At 44.8% G+C, this 16,791-nt stretch overlaps 1 protein-coding gene across 3 annotated transcripts in view; it reads right to left on the bottom strand.

The window, feature by feature from the left end:
* The window catches only part of COL5A1 (collagen type V alpha 1 chain), a 183,019-nt gene that overhangs the window by 56,498 nt on the left and 109,730 nt on the right, over positions 1–16,791 (bottom strand). For all 3 annotated transcript variants that reach the window (XM_081178653.1, XM_081178655.1, XM_081178654.1), the window contains exons 20-27: positions 16,362–16,406; positions 13,838–13,891; positions 12,215–12,259; positions 10,607–10,660; positions 9,619–9,663; positions 8,580–8,633; positions 6,984–7,028; positions 4,571–4,624 (exon numbers count right to left, since the gene is read on the bottom strand). In XM_081178653.1, coding sequence (XP_081034779.1) covers positions 4,571–4,624; positions 6,984–7,028; positions 8,580–8,633; positions 9,619–9,663; positions 10,607–10,660; positions 12,215–12,259; positions 13,838–13,891; positions 16,362–16,406 — 396 coding nt within the window. The remainder of the gene's footprint in view (positions 1–4,570; positions 4,625–6,983; positions 7,029–8,579; positions 8,634–9,618; positions 9,664–10,606; positions 10,661–12,214; positions 12,260–13,837; positions 13,892–16,361; positions 16,407–16,791) is intronic.

Raw genomic sequence — 16,791 nt, 5'->3', positions numbered from 1 at the left:
TTGGTCTTTTGGAAAAAAAGATGCCCTAAAAGTCAGTTGAAGAAACGGGCTGTATATTTTCCCAATCTGTACCCAAGGAAGATTTTTTTAAAGGCAGAGCATTAATTGAAGGAAGGGTGCAGAATGATTCTACTTGAACCCACGGGATCTCCAGTGAATCATTAAGAATATGCATTATTTTTTTAACCTGAAATGTATTAGAATATAATTTAAGATTAGGCACTCCTGTTCTTACTTTGTGTCTAGAGCAATATAAAGCTTGGGTAGTTGTGCTACTTCACTTACCAATTTGCTTAGGAAGCTCAGGAGATTTTTAATATGTTTTAGTATAGTAATACTAAACAATAAAATCAATAATACTAAAAAATAAAATCAAGAAAAATTCACAACCACACTTTAAAACACACAAAAGTATGGTTGTGATCCCCCCTGGTTTTCTTGTTTTATCTTTTTCTAATCTACTTTGAGGGTATTTTTAACAATCAAATGGTGTATAATTCGTATGACATAAATAAATAATAAATAATAATTGACCAGATGCAAAATATGAGAAAAATGTGACCTAAAAACAAGGCAAATGCAAACTGAATAACAAAACAAATTAACAGCAGTTAGGAACTAAGCAAGTGGCAGGTTGTTTATTTTTTGAAATAATTTTTATTAAAGATTTCCATGAACTACAAAGAACAGTCCACACAATAGAAGACTGGGAACCTCAGGATTTAAAACTAGAAGATCGGGAGACATGAGATTTAAAACGAGAAGACTGGGAATCACGGGATTTATAATGAGTAAATTGGGAACCAGAGGATTGCACTCCCTCCCATGCGCATAGCCAGGATTTGTGGCGGGGGGGGGGGCAGGACACCCACCTGTCATCATCCTCTGTCTGGCTGTCTGGCAAATTCAAAATGAATTGTCTCAACAACAGTTGTTTTAAATTACTTTCTTTTGACCCTAAGTGCTCAGAAAAATCTGTCAAATAACTTTATACAATTTCTATTCTTAGTTAAGTATATGTATTTTTATTTACTTGATTGGGGGGGGCAGATCCCCCCCGCGCCCCCTCTCCTGCTGCCTCCTCTCTCCTGCCTCCAGTTTCTCCTGCTGCCCTCAGCCAGCCTTTCTTCCAAGATTTGAAGCCAGAATCTGAGGCTGCTCCCATAGCTAAGAGGAAACCTCCTTAGCCATCTCCATTGTACATACAGATTCTTTTAAACACTTTTCTCTTTCTGAATTATTTAACCCCTTTATTTAATATAATAATAAGAAAAAGGGGGTTCAAGCTGTGATTTGTATTAGGTAGGTGAGTTTCTTCCACTCATAATTTACACCTCTCTCTCTAAGGCAGATCAAAGAGACTTGCATTAAGGAGAAGTTGGGGGAGACTCAATTGGCCAAGCCCCCTCTTGTGGCACAAATGTGTCATGCCTGCCATTAGAATCAAGCAAACACTACAAAGGTAAGAAAATCCTTGTTTATTTGGCTGCCAGTTGCAACTAAGGTCCATACCAAATGAGGCCAGTGGTACATCTAGCTTTGCATTGTCATCACTGACTGGCAGCAGTGGCTATCCAAGATTTCAAGCAAGGGACATTCCAAACCCTACCTAGCAAAGCACTTGGGGATTGAATACAGGACCTTCTGCATATAAAGCACATGTTCTACCACTGGGCTATGGACCTTTTCCTAAACAAAGTATTCTAGTCCTCATGGTTCTGAATTAAATGGGAAGCTGGAGGCCATCTTATATCAAGTCAGATCCTCTGCTCCATCTATCTCAGTGTTGTCTACACAGACAGGCAGAGCTCTGATCCATCTAATTCAGTGTTGTTTACACGGACAGGCAGAGCCATAACTCTCTCTCTCTCTGTGTAGCCAGGTTTTTTGCCCCAGGTGAAATCCCCAGAGGGCTGCCATTGAGGCTCTCAGCCTGTGTGTGTGTGTGCAAATGTGCAAAGGTGGGTCTTTGAGCTGCGTGAAAGATTTACCCCTGCTGACAGGCATAAGCTCTCCATGGTTTCAGGCAGGAGGTGTTTCCCAGGCTTACCTGAAGATGCCATTGGGGATTGAACCTGGGACCTGCACGCAAAACAGTTGCTATGCCATTGAACCATGGCCCAAAAGACTTTGATACAACCCCTGTTGGCTGAATTGGCAGCCAATTCCTATCACTACTCCAACTAATGCCTACTTGATGTTTCTTGTGCCCTTTGGGTAGAGGCCCAAGAAAGAGGGGCGGGGAGGGAGGGAGAAGGAGAGAGAGAGAGCTTTGGAATCTCATCCACAGGCAGGCTCAGTGTACATTTTAACATGTATTTCAACAATCTTGCCAGCTTCTCTAGGGATTGGCTTGAGGGGTGGGAGTGGGGAGTTTGCTTGGCATAGAATGTAGTCAATATTAATAGATTTGAAAGCCTACAAAATCCTTAGCTGGCTGTTGCGGCGCCAAGAAAGGTGAGGAAGGCAAAGGCTGCAAGAAGGGGCTCTGTCTAGGGAGCATCATCAAGCCAATAGCAGACAGGAAGGAGGCATCTGCCGTTCCTTGGGAGAGTCCAGTGGGAGGAAAAAGGATCAGTCAGTCAGAAATTATTCTTCCTCGATTCCAAAGTTTCAAATCCTTGGTATTATTTCTTTAAGTGGATGAGATGCATTAGTAATAGGAGCTCTCTAAGGTACTGTTGCATACATATGTTGTTGTTTTTTTAAAATAATAATAATATCAAAATGCAGTGCAGAGCACTGCCCATCTTAAGAACCTAAGGAGATCCCTGAAGATGGATCAGGCCAATGGCCCATCTAGTCCAGCATCCTCTTCTTACAGTGGCCAAGCAGAAATCTGTAGGAAGCCCTCAAGCAGCACCTGAGCATAAGAGCCCTCTCCTCTCCTGTGGCCACCCTATGCAAGAGCTGCTATTTCTCAACTTCTCTCATGGAGGATAAGGCTACCAATGGCTTGTAACCACAATGGCTATGCTTCACCTCCATGGCCAAAGGTGGCAAATGCTTCTGAGTACTAGTTGTGGAAACCAAAGGAGTGGAGAATGCTCTGGTGCTTGGATGCTTGAGGGCTTTCCTTTAGGGCATTTTATGTTGTTAAATAAAATAACAGGTGCATTAATGTGCAAAACTTAGTTGGGTAGTTGTAGTAGGAGTACTCCACCTATGTGACTAGGTTTTCCCAGCCACTCTGGGTGGTTACAACCCTTGGTTGCCCCTGACTATTGGCCATGCTACATTCTGAGGCTGATGAGAGTTGGAATTCAGCAACACTGGGAGGGCCAAAGGTTCTCTTTCCAGCTGCTTTTGAACATACCTGCTGCTGACCAGATGCACCCCATCATATGCTGGATCAGGCCAATGGCCCATCTAGTCCAGCCTTCTGGTCTCACCATGGCCAACCAGTTGCATCAATGGCAAACCCGTAAGCAGGACCTGAGTGCAAGAGCCCTCTCCAGTTGTGTCCCCCATTGTCTGGTACTCAAAAGGTGACTGCCCCTGAGCATGGAGGTTCTGCTATCACAGTGGTTGTCTAAGGAGAGTCCTGCTGGATCAGGCCAAAGGCCCATCTAGTCCAGCATCCTGTCCTCTCAGTGGCCCACCTGATGCCCCAAAGGAAAACAACCAGCAGGATCCGAACACAAGAGCGCTCTTGCCTCCTTTGGTTTCCAGAAGCTGGTTTGCAACACCATTGCAACGCACTCTCTTGCTTTTACCCAAGACATTTTCTCTTATTGAGACTTTGGGTTTTTGTTTTGCTTTTTTGCACGATCAGCTCTCGTCAAGGAGCTTGCCTCATCCCTCAGGTGGCAGGAAAGAAATTTCTGATCAAACGGAAAGGAAGATCAAATTATGCGTTGTGCCGGTTCAGAGGAAGGGTGCCCTTCCCCCCACTCAGAAGGCAGCTTCTTTCGTAAGCAATTGGCGGTCTGCTCTTTTCACCAAGAGAAAAATAAACCAAATGAATTTAAAAATAGGGGCCAGGCCAGGGGGCGGGGGCGGCATTAGGGTTGCCTTTGCTGAGGATACAACATTTTGTGAAAACATTCCTATTTGCTGGGCAAGCAAAAGACCAACCATTGTGCTAAGAGGGTTGCTGTTTTTAAAAGGAAATAACTGGAAAAAATACAGAAAATATTAATCTAATTTAATTTTCAAGGCCTTGTGTTGTTGTTTAGGTAGGTGGTTATAGGCAGAGGTCTTTCCCAGCCATAACTGGAGACACATTTTTCACCACAGAATGGTGGACTAAGATGGGCCATTGGTCGAATTCAACAAAGCTCTCCTTAGGTGTGAACTAGGTCTTTATGACAAGACCTGCATCACAAAGGCATCTTCAAGCACTCCTGTTTAACTCCAGTTTCTCAGCACCAATTCTCATGTTATGTGACCAGATGGTAGTGATGATGCGTGGGGCGGGAACACCCATTTTTTTCACCTGGGTCACAAAAGATTTCTTCCAGTGCTCATTCAACCTTCTGTGCTTCGGTCAGAAGGGGAATGTTTTGCTTTCCAGGGGCATCTCTGTATTCAGCAGAACCAAAAGCTTTGTTTCCCTCCACTTTCTTACCTTTACACCACGAGGGCCAGGATATCCAATTGGGCCCTGGGGGCCAGCTGGACCCTACGATTAAAACAAAAAGAGATTTTTTTGGTTTTATTCAGCAGTGGTAATTCTCATTCTCTCACCCCACCCAGAGAAAACATCCTTTCAGCTCTCCAGAATCCCAAACAAAGGAGAGTTCCTGCCCTACCTAGAAATACTATTGGGGATTGAACCTGGGACAGTTTGCATATAAAACAGGGGCTCTACTGCTGATCTGTGTCCCTTCCCATAGAAATAAAGCAAGATTCTAGTCCTCATAGTTTTGAATTTTCTGAAGGGCTAATTTAAATAGCAACACAAGAAGCTGCCTTATTCCCATTCAGTATCGCCTACACTGGCAGTGCCTCTCTACGGTTTTGTTTCTCTGCCATGTCTTGCAGTGCTAATGAGGACTAAAACTGGGACCTTCTGCATGCAAGGCAGGAGCTCTACCCACTCAGCCAGGGCCCTTTGAAATCTATCTCTGTGAATTTTGTTCACAACACAGCTCTCTATGATTCACTTTTCAAACTGACTTCCAGCTGTGTTGTGTGGGTGGGTGTTGGTGTGGGTGTTGGTGTTTTAAAAGCACAGTTCATAAATTAATGATTTCTCAACAACAGAAGTCCCCGCTGACCCCTTTAAAAGTATTCTGGGCGTTCTTTTTTTAAACAAGAAACTGCTCTGGTGGCGCTATGCATTTGTCTTCTGCATTCTTGTTCCTAAGGAATTATTTTAGGCCGATTTGCTGCACCAACAGAGGCTTCCCACAGTAAGACTCTCTTCCCCTTTGGGCAGGTGTGTGTGTGGATGTGTGTGGATGTGTGTGGGTGTTTGCATGACTGAGTGAGTGAAAGTCTCTGTGTGTGGCAGATAAAACGTGTGTGAGAGAAAGTGTGTATGAGTGTGTGAGAAAATTGGGGGGGGGGAGAGAAACAGACAGACAAAGAGTGTGTGTCAGTGTACTTCTCAAGCTTCTCACCCCTCATGCCCCAGTCCTCATTGCTTCCCCTCCCTCCATTCAATGTGAAAATATATATTTTTACACACTGACATGGTTTCCACTTTGGCTCCAGTTCTCCCTCAGATTGAAGAAAGGAAGTGCCTGCTGCCTCTCTCCTCTCCACCCCCAACCAGCCCACACCGTCACCCCCCAGGTGTCTCCATCATCTCATATCCAAGTCAATGAGAACAGCCTTAGGTGGGCAGCTTTTGCTCCGAGGTCAAGACAGCCTGTCCTGCAATCTGCAGAGAATGTGGCAGCCTCTCCCATCCCAGGGACACCTGCGGACTGCCTGCCATTTGCTAAATGACTTTCAGCCCTGCCAGTGACTTCCATGATGGATGAGCCTGCTTGAGGATTCTGTGGGCGCAGACGCTTTGCAGATTCCTGTCCTTGTGAGCAGCCAAGATGGGGACAGGACGCCCTCCGAGTGAAGTCGCAGCTGCAATTTCTTCATGGCTCTCTCTCTCTCTCTTTCAGTCCCAAGGCAAGGCTGCTCTGAACTTCAATCAGCTCAGCAAACACACACCCATAATGAAATACTTTGGAAATAAATGGATGGGGTGTGCAGACTGGCCAGCCAAATAATTGAAGTCCCTGAGCAAAGCTTTCTAAATTATGGTCAACCCTCATGCTGGAGAGGAGGGAGCTAAACCATAGAATCATAGAGTTGGAAGGGTCCAAAGAGTCATCTAGACCAACCCCCTGTGACCTGCTTGTGCTAAGGTGCAGCAGCTGGCAGAGGGAGGGAAACAGACCCATGGCCTCAACAGAGACTACTGAGAGGCCTTCATGTTGCTATAAGGCTAGGCGACACCTCCCTGTAGCCTTAAAATGGAAAGGGGTGAGTGGAAGACTCCCTTCCCTCTTCTCCCTTGTGTTCTTTCACTCTGTAGGGGCTTGTTAGGAGACCTCTCCATCCATTCTGCTTAAGGGAGAGGTGGGGAACTCGTAGCCCTCCAGATGTTGTTGACTCCATCATTAGCTGTCATTCCTGCACTGAAGGTGGTTGGATTAGATGGCCCTTCCAACTCTATGATCCTATGATTCTATTCTTAGAATCTATTATTCTTATGCTCATGTGTTCCAGTTTAATGAGAGAGGGAGCAACAGGCCTTTCTACTCAGAAGGCTGCCTTAGTCTGCTGTGAAAGCAGAACAAAGCCATTGGGGCTAGTGGCCACCAATAGCCTTCTCCTCCATGAATTTGTCTGATCCTCTTTTAAAGCTATCTAGGTTGGTGGCCATCCCTGCTTCTTGTGGGAGGGTGTTCCATTCAGATATTGATCTCACTAATTATTGAGTCCCAGTCTTTAAACTCCCCCTCGTACACACACTTCTAACTAAGGAACACAATTCAAGCATGCTGAAGGTTGTCCGTAGGCTAGATACGTACCTGACTTCCCTTCTCACCAGGTGGACCTTCCTTGCCAGGGTGACCCTGTTGTGAAGAAAAATGGGGGGGGGGTTACATCAGCTGATGTATTACTACCTGAATGACCGCCTGACCCTGCATAAACCCCATAAGGTCACTTAGATCAGTGGTTCCGCCCAAATTGGCTTAGATCCGTGTTCGCCAATCTTGGGTTCCCATCCATTCTTGGACTACAATTCCCAACATCCCCAGACAGCTTAGTTAATGGACAGAGACAATGGGAATTGCAGTTCACCTACCCAATGTTGAAGAACAATTATTTAGATCTTCCAAGGGAAATTGGACTCAAGGCATGGCACTCTACAGAACATTATCAGGCAGTGATGCAAAACGGGCACTTTCCACTACAGTCATACCTCGAGTTGAATGTGCTTTGGGTTCAGCGTGTTCGAGTTGCACTCTGCGACAACCCGGAAGTAACGGAACATGTTACTTCCAGGTTTCGCCGCTTGCGCATGCGCAGATGCTCAAAATGACATCACACGCATGCACGGAAGCAGCAAAACGCGACCTGCGCATGCGCCGTTGCGCCTTCACATCTTGTGTTCCATTCAGGATGTGAACAGGGCTCCAGAACGGATCCCGTTCGCATCCCGAGGTACCACTGTATTACCAAATGTGGCCCTACAGGTCTATCTATCTGGAGCCTGGGAGTCTCTCCCCAGGCAACACACCCCACTGGCCAAGCTTCATACCCCAAATGTTTTTGGCTGGATGGAACATGTCTGCAAACTCTCATCATGCTTCCAGTTTAAGAGGAGTTTGTAAGTTTAGTATATATTAGCCTACTGTACAAAAATACAATTGATTGCTCCACCCACCTTTCCCCCTGGCCCTGCCCACAACTGGGATGTTGCTGTCGGAAGGTCACCCAGGAGGGAATGCTGCCTGCTACAACAGAGGTGAGGATCCTCAGGCCCAGGGTGTGAATGTGGCCCTCCAAACTCTCTTGATGCCAAACCTCTCACCAGCTCAGCTTCACACCTTCCTGGGCTGCTTCTGTCTGACTGTATCCTTGAACTGTGATAGTGCCTCCCAGGGTGGAGAGGCTCTGACTTTTACTTCTACCAGTACGTTTCCAAGCACAATTCAGAGTGTTGGTGTTGAACTTTAAAGCCCTCGGACTCAGTCCAGTATATCTGAAGGAACGTCTCCACCCCCATCGTTCTGCCCAGACACTGAGGTAGTGGCGCCTGCCCTGTGGAACGCCCTCCCACCAGATGTCAAAGAGAAAAACAACTACCAAACTTTTAGAAGACATCTGAAGGCAGCCCTGTTTAGGGAAGCTTTTAATGTTTGATGTATTATGGTATTTTAATATTTTGTTGGAAGCTGCCCAGAGTGGCTGGGGAAGCCCAGCCAGATGGGCGGGGTATAAGTAATAAATTATTATTATTATTATTATTATTATTATTATTATTATTATTATTATTATTCCACTGGCATGTGGCCTCCAGAAGATCATCGACCAGGGAACACGGCCCTCAGACTGAAAAAGGTTCCCCAGCCTTGCCCTGGGATCAAGAAAGGTCACCAAAAATCCCCAAGAAGGCTTACCGGGGGACCGTCTGCGCCAGGCATACCGGGAAGTCCAGGTTTCCCCAGTGGACCCTAAGGGAGAAAAAAAGGAAACAGGAAGGTGAGTCACTTCTACAACTGATGTCCACCATGGAAGCATCATCAACCTGAACTGCCTTGCTGATAGTGTTCTGACTACAAAGATCCTTGACACGATTCATCATATCTCAATTCAATCTTATAGATTGTATTCAACACTGACTATACTCAGAGTAGACCCACGGGGGATGGGAGGGGCAGAACCAAGTTATCTGTGATGCAATTGGTCAGTTAGTTAAGAATTTTTATATATTTTCTTGATTTAGGGGGGCAGCTGACCCCCTGGCTATGCCCATGCTTGACCCAGTAGCAAACGGGCAACCAGTGCAGATCTCTGAGCACAGATGCTATATGTTGACAAAGCCTCACTCCTTCAGCAATTGTGCTGCAGCATTGTGCACCTACTGCAGTTTCTGGATCAAGCACTGGATGAAGCCCCACACAGAGTGCATTGCAGTAATCCAGTCTTGAAGTAACCAATGCATGAACCAATACTGTTTGTTGAGGCTTCAGGGAATTGTAGCTCCATGAGGGGTAAACTACAGTTCCCAGGATTCTTTTGCTGAAGCCAGGGGTCTTAAATATGCTTTACATGTGTGGTGTGGATGTGACCTCGGAGGGAAAGTTCTTTGTGTGGAGACTGATGGAACCGTAATGGTTTATTTGTATGTGCTAGAACATCACTTTGAACATGTGTTCATGAACAAAGAGAGCCCAGGGCGTCCCTTTGTATATTTACCTTACAGAAGCAACCTCTCACCAGAGGCTGATTTCTGTTTTCAGTCTCTCACTCTTTGGCTAAGTTGCAACTCAAGAATACAACATACTGTTTTGGGGTTGATTCTATCAAGTCTGAACAGTCTCAAGAAATCTTAATAAGCAGATGTTGAACATGGAAACAAACACTTATTCAAAGACTGAATATGCACTCAGAGCAGCAGAGAATACTGTAAAGAGCAACTACTTTTAATTAACATACTTTGTCTCCGGGTGGACCGATTGCACCTTGAGGACCAGGAAGACCCTAGAAAACAAAGGGATATTTCAGACACATAGGGATAGCATACACCCTAAGAAGCCCAAATTGTTGTATTCTGTTATTTGAAAGATATTATCTCTGAAAACGATCAGGAAATTATAAAAGCAGCAAAAATTATGATCACTAAGAACTATGGAAAATGTACATCTGCTGCATGTGAACAGTTTGATAACATTTGGTGTTCAGTAACAATGATTAAATTAACTCATTATAAAATAACACATATAAATCTATTATTCTTATTTATTAAATTTGTATATGGTCCTTCATCCAAAATCACAGGGTGGTTCACGACGTAAAAATATGAAATGAGAACACAAAATACATAATAAATGCAAACACAAAAACAAACCACTACCCCCCCCCATTCAATATAAGACTATAGAACGAAGGCCTGGTTAGAGGAACTTTTTCTCCTGGTGCCTAAAGATATTTAATGAAGACACCAGGCAAGCCTTCCTGGGGAGAGTATTCCACAAATGGGGAGCCACTGCAGAAAAGGCCATTTCTTGTGTTGCCACCCCCTGGAGCTCTCATGGAGGAAGCACGTGAAGAAGGGGCCCAGAGGATGATTACCATGCGGATACGTAGTCTTTGAGGTCCTGAGGTCCTGGGCCATCTAAGGCTTTATACATCAGTACCAGCACTTTGAAATGGGTCTTTCTCATTCCTACCTAGAGATACCAGGGACTGACCCTGGGATCTCCTGCCTGCAACAAAGGTGTCCTATCACTGAGCTTTGTTGCTTCCCTAAATGCAGCAGTTTCCTGACACAGCAATTAAACCACAGTAGGAAAACGAAACTCCTTTTGATCTCCATTTTCCAATCCTGCAGCAAGATGACTGACCCCCAGTTTTGCATCATGCACTTCAATCTAATGGACACAAAGGTTTTTCTTTTCACTTGGCTCAAAAAGCATTCTCTCACCTGAGCACCTGGAGTTCCTTGTTGACCTGGGGGTCCCGGCTCACCTTGAGGACCCTGAAGAAGAAGAAGACCAAATTTAAAATCCATATGCCCAGAAAACACTGTGCATTTCATTAATTTCAGACAAACCCAAAAGCAATTACAACAAAGACAGGGCATTGTAGAGGATTGTTACAATTGTACAAGGATCATTTTGAGGTTAAATTAGGTCCCTAAGAACATAAGAAAAATCTGCTTGATCAGGCTAATGGCCCATCTAGCGCAGCCTCCTGTCCTCACAGTGGTCAACCAGATGCCTCAATGGGAAGCCCCCAAGTGGGACATGAGCAGAATAGCAACTCTGCTCACTTGTGATTCATAGAAACATAGATAGAACCATAGAACCGTAGAGTTAAAAGGGCTCAAAATGTCATTTAGCTCAAGACAATGCAGGAATCACATGCAGGATTCCCAACAACTGGTATTCAGAAGCATTATAGCCTCTGACTGTGGAGGTGGAACGTAACCTTAATGGTTAGCAGCCACCACAAATTTGTCCAATACCCTGTTAAAGCCATCCAAGTTGGGTAGGGTTTGCACTTAGCTGCAAACTCAGCTGAGATTCTCCTCTGCTCCTAATTAAAGGGGTTGATTAGAACATCACACAAGAACATCAGGATTAGGCCAGAGGGGCCCCATCTCATCCAGCACCCTGTCCTCGCAGTGACCAGCCTGGTGCTCATTATGGGAAACCTGCAAGCAGGACCCATGCACAAGACCCCTCTTCCCTCCTGCACTTTCCTGTAACTGGTGTTCAGAAGCGCTGCTGCCTCCAGCTGGGGAGGCAGAGCATAGGCATCCTGGTTAGTTACCATTGATAGCCTTGTTCTCCTCCATGAACATGTCTCATCCTCTTTTAAAGCCATCCAAGCTGGTGGCCATCACTGCCTCCTGGGGGAGTGAGTTCCATAGTTTTAACTGTACAGCATGAAGATGGTTTTCTGTAATCTGTCCTGAATCTTCCAACATTAAGTTCATTAGATGGCCACAAATTCTAGTGTTCCTTCTCAGTGCCCTACTGTATGGGATGAATAAGTCATACATACAACCCAGCACACTGACAAATGCTATGTGTATCAGAGAGAATGAGAGGGGGGAGGAAGGAAGAAGGAGCGAGAGAGACTGGCATTTGGTGTAAGGCTGTTTTGATGCCCATAAATTACCCCAGTGTGTTAGTTGATATATTGCCCGCACAAAGGGAAGGGATGTGCAACACTACTGGAAAATCAATTTCAAATTAAAAATTACCGTATTTTTCGCTCTATAACACGCACCTGACCATAACACGCACGTAGTTTTTAGAGGAGGAAAATCCGTAGGCATGCCACCTGTAGGCATTCCCTCCATAACACGCACAGACATTTTCCCTTACTTTTTAGGAGGAAAAAAGTGAGTGTTATGGTGCAAAAAATACAGTAATTAGCAACCATTTCCTTCCAGAAAACAGCACCTTGAACATTCACCGGCTGTGAAAAGAACACAGCTCAGGAAAGCAATTAGTAAATGTAATTTACACAACACATACACACGAAACCTGGATAGTTAAACAGAGTGGAGGAAAGAACTTACCACACTCCCTTTGGGACCCGTCTGCCCATCCATGCCAGCTATGCCCTGGGAGGAAATTTAATATAGGTAATCAAGGCAAAGTGAGACGTTTTCAGCATCTTCTGAGAAAATCAAACAGAACCAAGAAGCTCCAGACCTGATCTAACTTCCTAACTGGCTAATATTCCCAAAACACAGGGCATAAAGGTGTGGGGAAATGTTGACCAACTAAATATTGCTGAACTACAACTCCCACAATTGACCATGCTTGCTAGGGGCTAATAGGAGTTGTACGCTGGCAACATCTGGAGGGTCAAAGGTTCCCCATTCGTGCTGTAACAGAACTGCCAGTGTGTCATGATCAGCTCTAGCTACAGATGAGGTACGTAGAATCATAGAATTGTAGAGTTGGGAAGAACCCCATTGGTCATCTAGTCCAAACTCCTGCAATGCAGGAATCACAGCTGAAGAATCCCTGACAGATGGCCATCCAACCTCTGCTTAAAAACTTCCAGCCGAGGAGACTCCACACCACCTTGGATCAGTGAGGCTGGTTCCCACGGGGACAGAAGGTGAGAAGACCAACAGTGGGAGGAGCCACAGCAAATGGGAGCCAGAGCCAGAAACAATGACAGCCAGAGCCACACATTCTATAAGAAGGAAAGCGGGTGGAGGCTGGCCAAACTCAGAGCAAGAATAGTGAGGCAGTGTCCCATTTTGCCCTAATCAGTCAGCCTCCAAGAGGTTGGATGCCATCTCTCTGCAGGGATCACAGCACTCTCTCCTTCCAATCAACAGGCACAGAGGCAGGAATGGTCCCCTTGGAGGGCTTGCAAACGTAGGAAGATAGGAAATCCTGCGTTTGTGAGTGGTAGTCACTATCGCTCCAATAATTGTGTTAAATTTCTGCAATGTTTTATTGACATTTCCCTTCCATTGAAATTCATCACATGATTTATCACATAGGTTTCAGCCACAGAGGACAGAGGGACATACAGTATAGGTTAAGTTTACCAGATTTTTTTCAGTGACTCTGGGGGCACTTTTCAACTTCCTCCTAATAAATGGATTATGTCAGGGGACTGATTTGTAAATCCGGGGACTGTCCCTGGGAAACGGGGATGTCTGGTAACCTTAGTATAGGTTTCAGAGGAAGTGGAACTGTAGTGGAACAAAAACAGCATGACCAACACAGAATGGATTGGAAACTGCTGCCTGCTCACATCTCTAGCAGCGAATCTGTAGGGTGTCTAGCTTAGAATTAACTACACTGACTGGCAGCAGCACCATTTCAGGTTTTCAGGCAAGGAGTCTTTCCCAACCGCACCTGAAGGTGCCTCTAGGAATTGAACCTGGCTCCTTCTGCATGCAAAGCAACTGTCTGACCACTGACCTATGCCCCTGCTCCCATTTTTATTTCCCATAAGCTCCCCAGGGACAATACTACATCAATGCACTATTGCTCTTCTCCAATTACTTAAATCCCCTCCATTACAACATTGTAACATCTGATAGGACAGAAACAGGGGGGTGGGAGCATTGATTATTATTATTTTGCTATCTCAGCTAAGATGACTCTTTTGTAAGATGAGGACGTGCTCCAAAGCCAGGGGAAGGAGACACTAAAAAATTAATGCTACTCACTGGAGGTCCTGGGGGTCCTGGAGGTCCCTTGGGTCCCAGCAAACCACGGGGTCCCTATAAGAGGAAGCAAATAAGAGTCTGAACATGTCCATTAGGGTGAGACGGAGATCACGTTCTGTATTCGACTTCTGATCCATTTCTCTGAGTGCTGTCACTTTTGTAGCTGAAAAACATTTCACCCATACATGGAGTGAAACAGCAGGAGTCTCAGGGTGATCCTGAGGTTTGCCGGAGTGTAAACAAACAAACAAACAAACAAATGAGTGGGACTTTCCCCCAACAGCCAAACAAGGACTGTTCAGTGCCCACCAAAGATGTTGGAGAATTCTATCAGAAATGGGAACAGAAATTGCCCCCCAATCCGCATGTTCATCTGAAGTCAGGAATGGAAATCATGCAAGTGAAAATGAGCAGCATTGTGGGTTTGGTTTTTTTTTAAAAAGGTTGCATAGATATAATTACATTATTCTCTGCATTGGTTTTGAAATTTCTGTTTCTATTGAAATTAATTGCATGTGATTTATTGATAAATTGTTTGCATTTCTATCCCACCTTTTCCTCAAAGGAAATAATGGACAGGACTTACATCCATTAATTTCAGCAGGTATACTCTGAGTAGAACTCAGTTGGTTACTATTTATTTATTGTTTTATTTATTGCATTTGCATTCCACCTTTTTCTCTAAGAAGCACCTAGTTGCACACATTGCCCCCCCCCATTTAATCCCCACATGCCCATTTATTTCCCAGTGGGTCTGCTCTAAGTAGGATGAGCATTTGGAGACAACCCATTGCGGTACCTTCAGTGCCAAAGCCTGTGCAGAAACTATAATTTACAGGGAGTTCCTTAGCTGCAGCCCAGTCAAAGACTATGTGGTTTTGTGGGTCAACAAAAAGCAACAACCTTGTGAGGTAGGCTAGGCTGAGAAGCAATGACTGGCCGAAAGTCAGCACCCAGTGACTTTCATGGCTCAGGTCCAAGTCTGACGCTCTAACTATAACACATTGTCTCTGTCTTTCTCTGTCTCTCTGGTTGCATTTATTTTTATTCTATAAAATTGTAATCAAGTACTACTCATAGTAAACCCACTGAAATCCATAGATCTGATTTAGTAATGTCCACTGTTTCCCAATAGGGCTACTCTAAGTAGGACTAGCATTTTAAGACAATCCATCATGCCCCAGTGGCTAAAGAGGGATCCAGGCCCTTTGTGAAGTTAGCTGCATCCTGGTCTCATACTGTGAAGTTGTTATCATTATCATTATTTATCGCATTTATATCCCACTTTTCCCCCAAGAAGCTCAAGGTGGTGTGTACACACTTCCCCTGCGCTCTTTTATCCTCACAACAACCCTATGAGGTAGACTGAGAGGCAGCTACATTAAGAGCGTCAGGCTCCACCCGTCCCTCCCTCATCACCATCCTCTTCCTTCTTCCCCCAGCCATGAATGATCCAGAAAAGTGCCCTGGCTATTTATACTCATCTAAATGCCTTCCTAATTACTGTCAGCACCTGCTGGATTTTAAAGCAGTTTTTAAAGGCAGGTAAACAGCCTAGAAGTTATTGTTTAGAAAAGTATGTTGAAGAAAACAGGAAGGATGACGTCACCTCGGCAGATCTTAACCAGCCACCTCACCTCATCCAGATATGATGGAGCTTTTTGATATTCATCTCTCCTCCCCACGCCCACCCCGCTACAAAAACCACACACACTTTTTTGCTCCTTGCCTCAAATGAAGAGTTCCTAACATTTTTGACAAAGGCTGTCATATTGGTAAGCTCAGTTTTTGCAACAGCAGCAATCTTTTAAAATGTTTTCAAAACTCCATTGACAGCTTTCTGTTAGAGCTGAGAGAAAAAACTGGAGAGTCGTGCATCTGTCACTCAGATTTATCGACAGCTTCTGTAATTTACCTATGTATTTTTTTGTTACATGAGTAACCCCCTCTTTTCTACAAAAAGCTCAAGGTCCATGATTCCTGCCCCATATTTTCATTTTCACAACAACCCTGGGAGGTAGGTCAGGCCGAGAGACAGTGACTGGCCCAAGGTCACCCAACGGCTAAATGGGGAATTTGAATCTGGCTCTCCCAAGTACTAGTCCAACTGGTATGAATAGGAGATATGACCCAGGAAACACCTGGTTCTAGTGTCATTTGTGCCATGAACTCATCAAGTTGGCTTAAGGAAGCCTGTTCTCTCATTCAGCCTCAGTCCTCCTGTCTGCAGTATGGGGACTCGGTGGGGAGCTAGCCAAAATGGACAAAGTAAGTTGCGGAGGACCTTTTCACACATTATCTTTTAGCAAACCTGGGTTTGCCTTTGAGTATATGCTCTGCGGGTGGGGTGGGGAGGTACATCGCATCTCCAACACTTCATGAGCACTCATGTGAGACACCGGGCAGTCCGATTCATACATTATGCTATCTTAGAGAAGAATCTTTGGTGTACGCCTCTAATACATAGCTAATGCAGTACATGCTGTATTTTGTTTTGTTTCTATTGCTGTGGTGAATGACTTACGGGTTCGCCAGGGAGACCTCTGGGTCCAACTTCACCATCGTCGCCCTATTTGGATGCAAAGAAATGGGAAGAAAGAAGGCAAGAGAGAGACAGATCAGAAATGGGCTCTACCAACTGTATCACAGGTGTTTTCATTTGTGATTAAATAATTGCACAGGCAAAACAGCTCTGTGAGAGTGATAAGGAGTAGCCCATGCATAAAGAATACCTTGTCAACTAAGAGTATTAATACAGCATGTGTAGAATTGATGAGATCAGAGAAACTGTAAGAAATATCATCATAATCCATGCCAACATTTATGAAGATATATTTGCTTAAACAAAGGGGTGTGTGTGTGTGTGTGTGTGTGTGTGTGTGTGTAATTTTGATAAATGAAGGTTAATATGTTACACAGTGGTTCCCAAAGTGCTTCTGACCCCTGGTATCACT

Source organism: Podarcis bocagei (genome assembly GCF_964188305.1).
Source record: "Podarcis bocagei genome assembly, chromosome: Z".
In the NCBI taxonomy this organism is placed as follows: Eukaryota; Metazoa; Chordata; class Lepidosauria; order Squamata; family Lacertidae; genus Podarcis; species Podarcis bocagei.
Note: the sequence above shows the minus strand (reverse complement) of the source record. Positions and strands in the feature narration are given on the sequence as shown.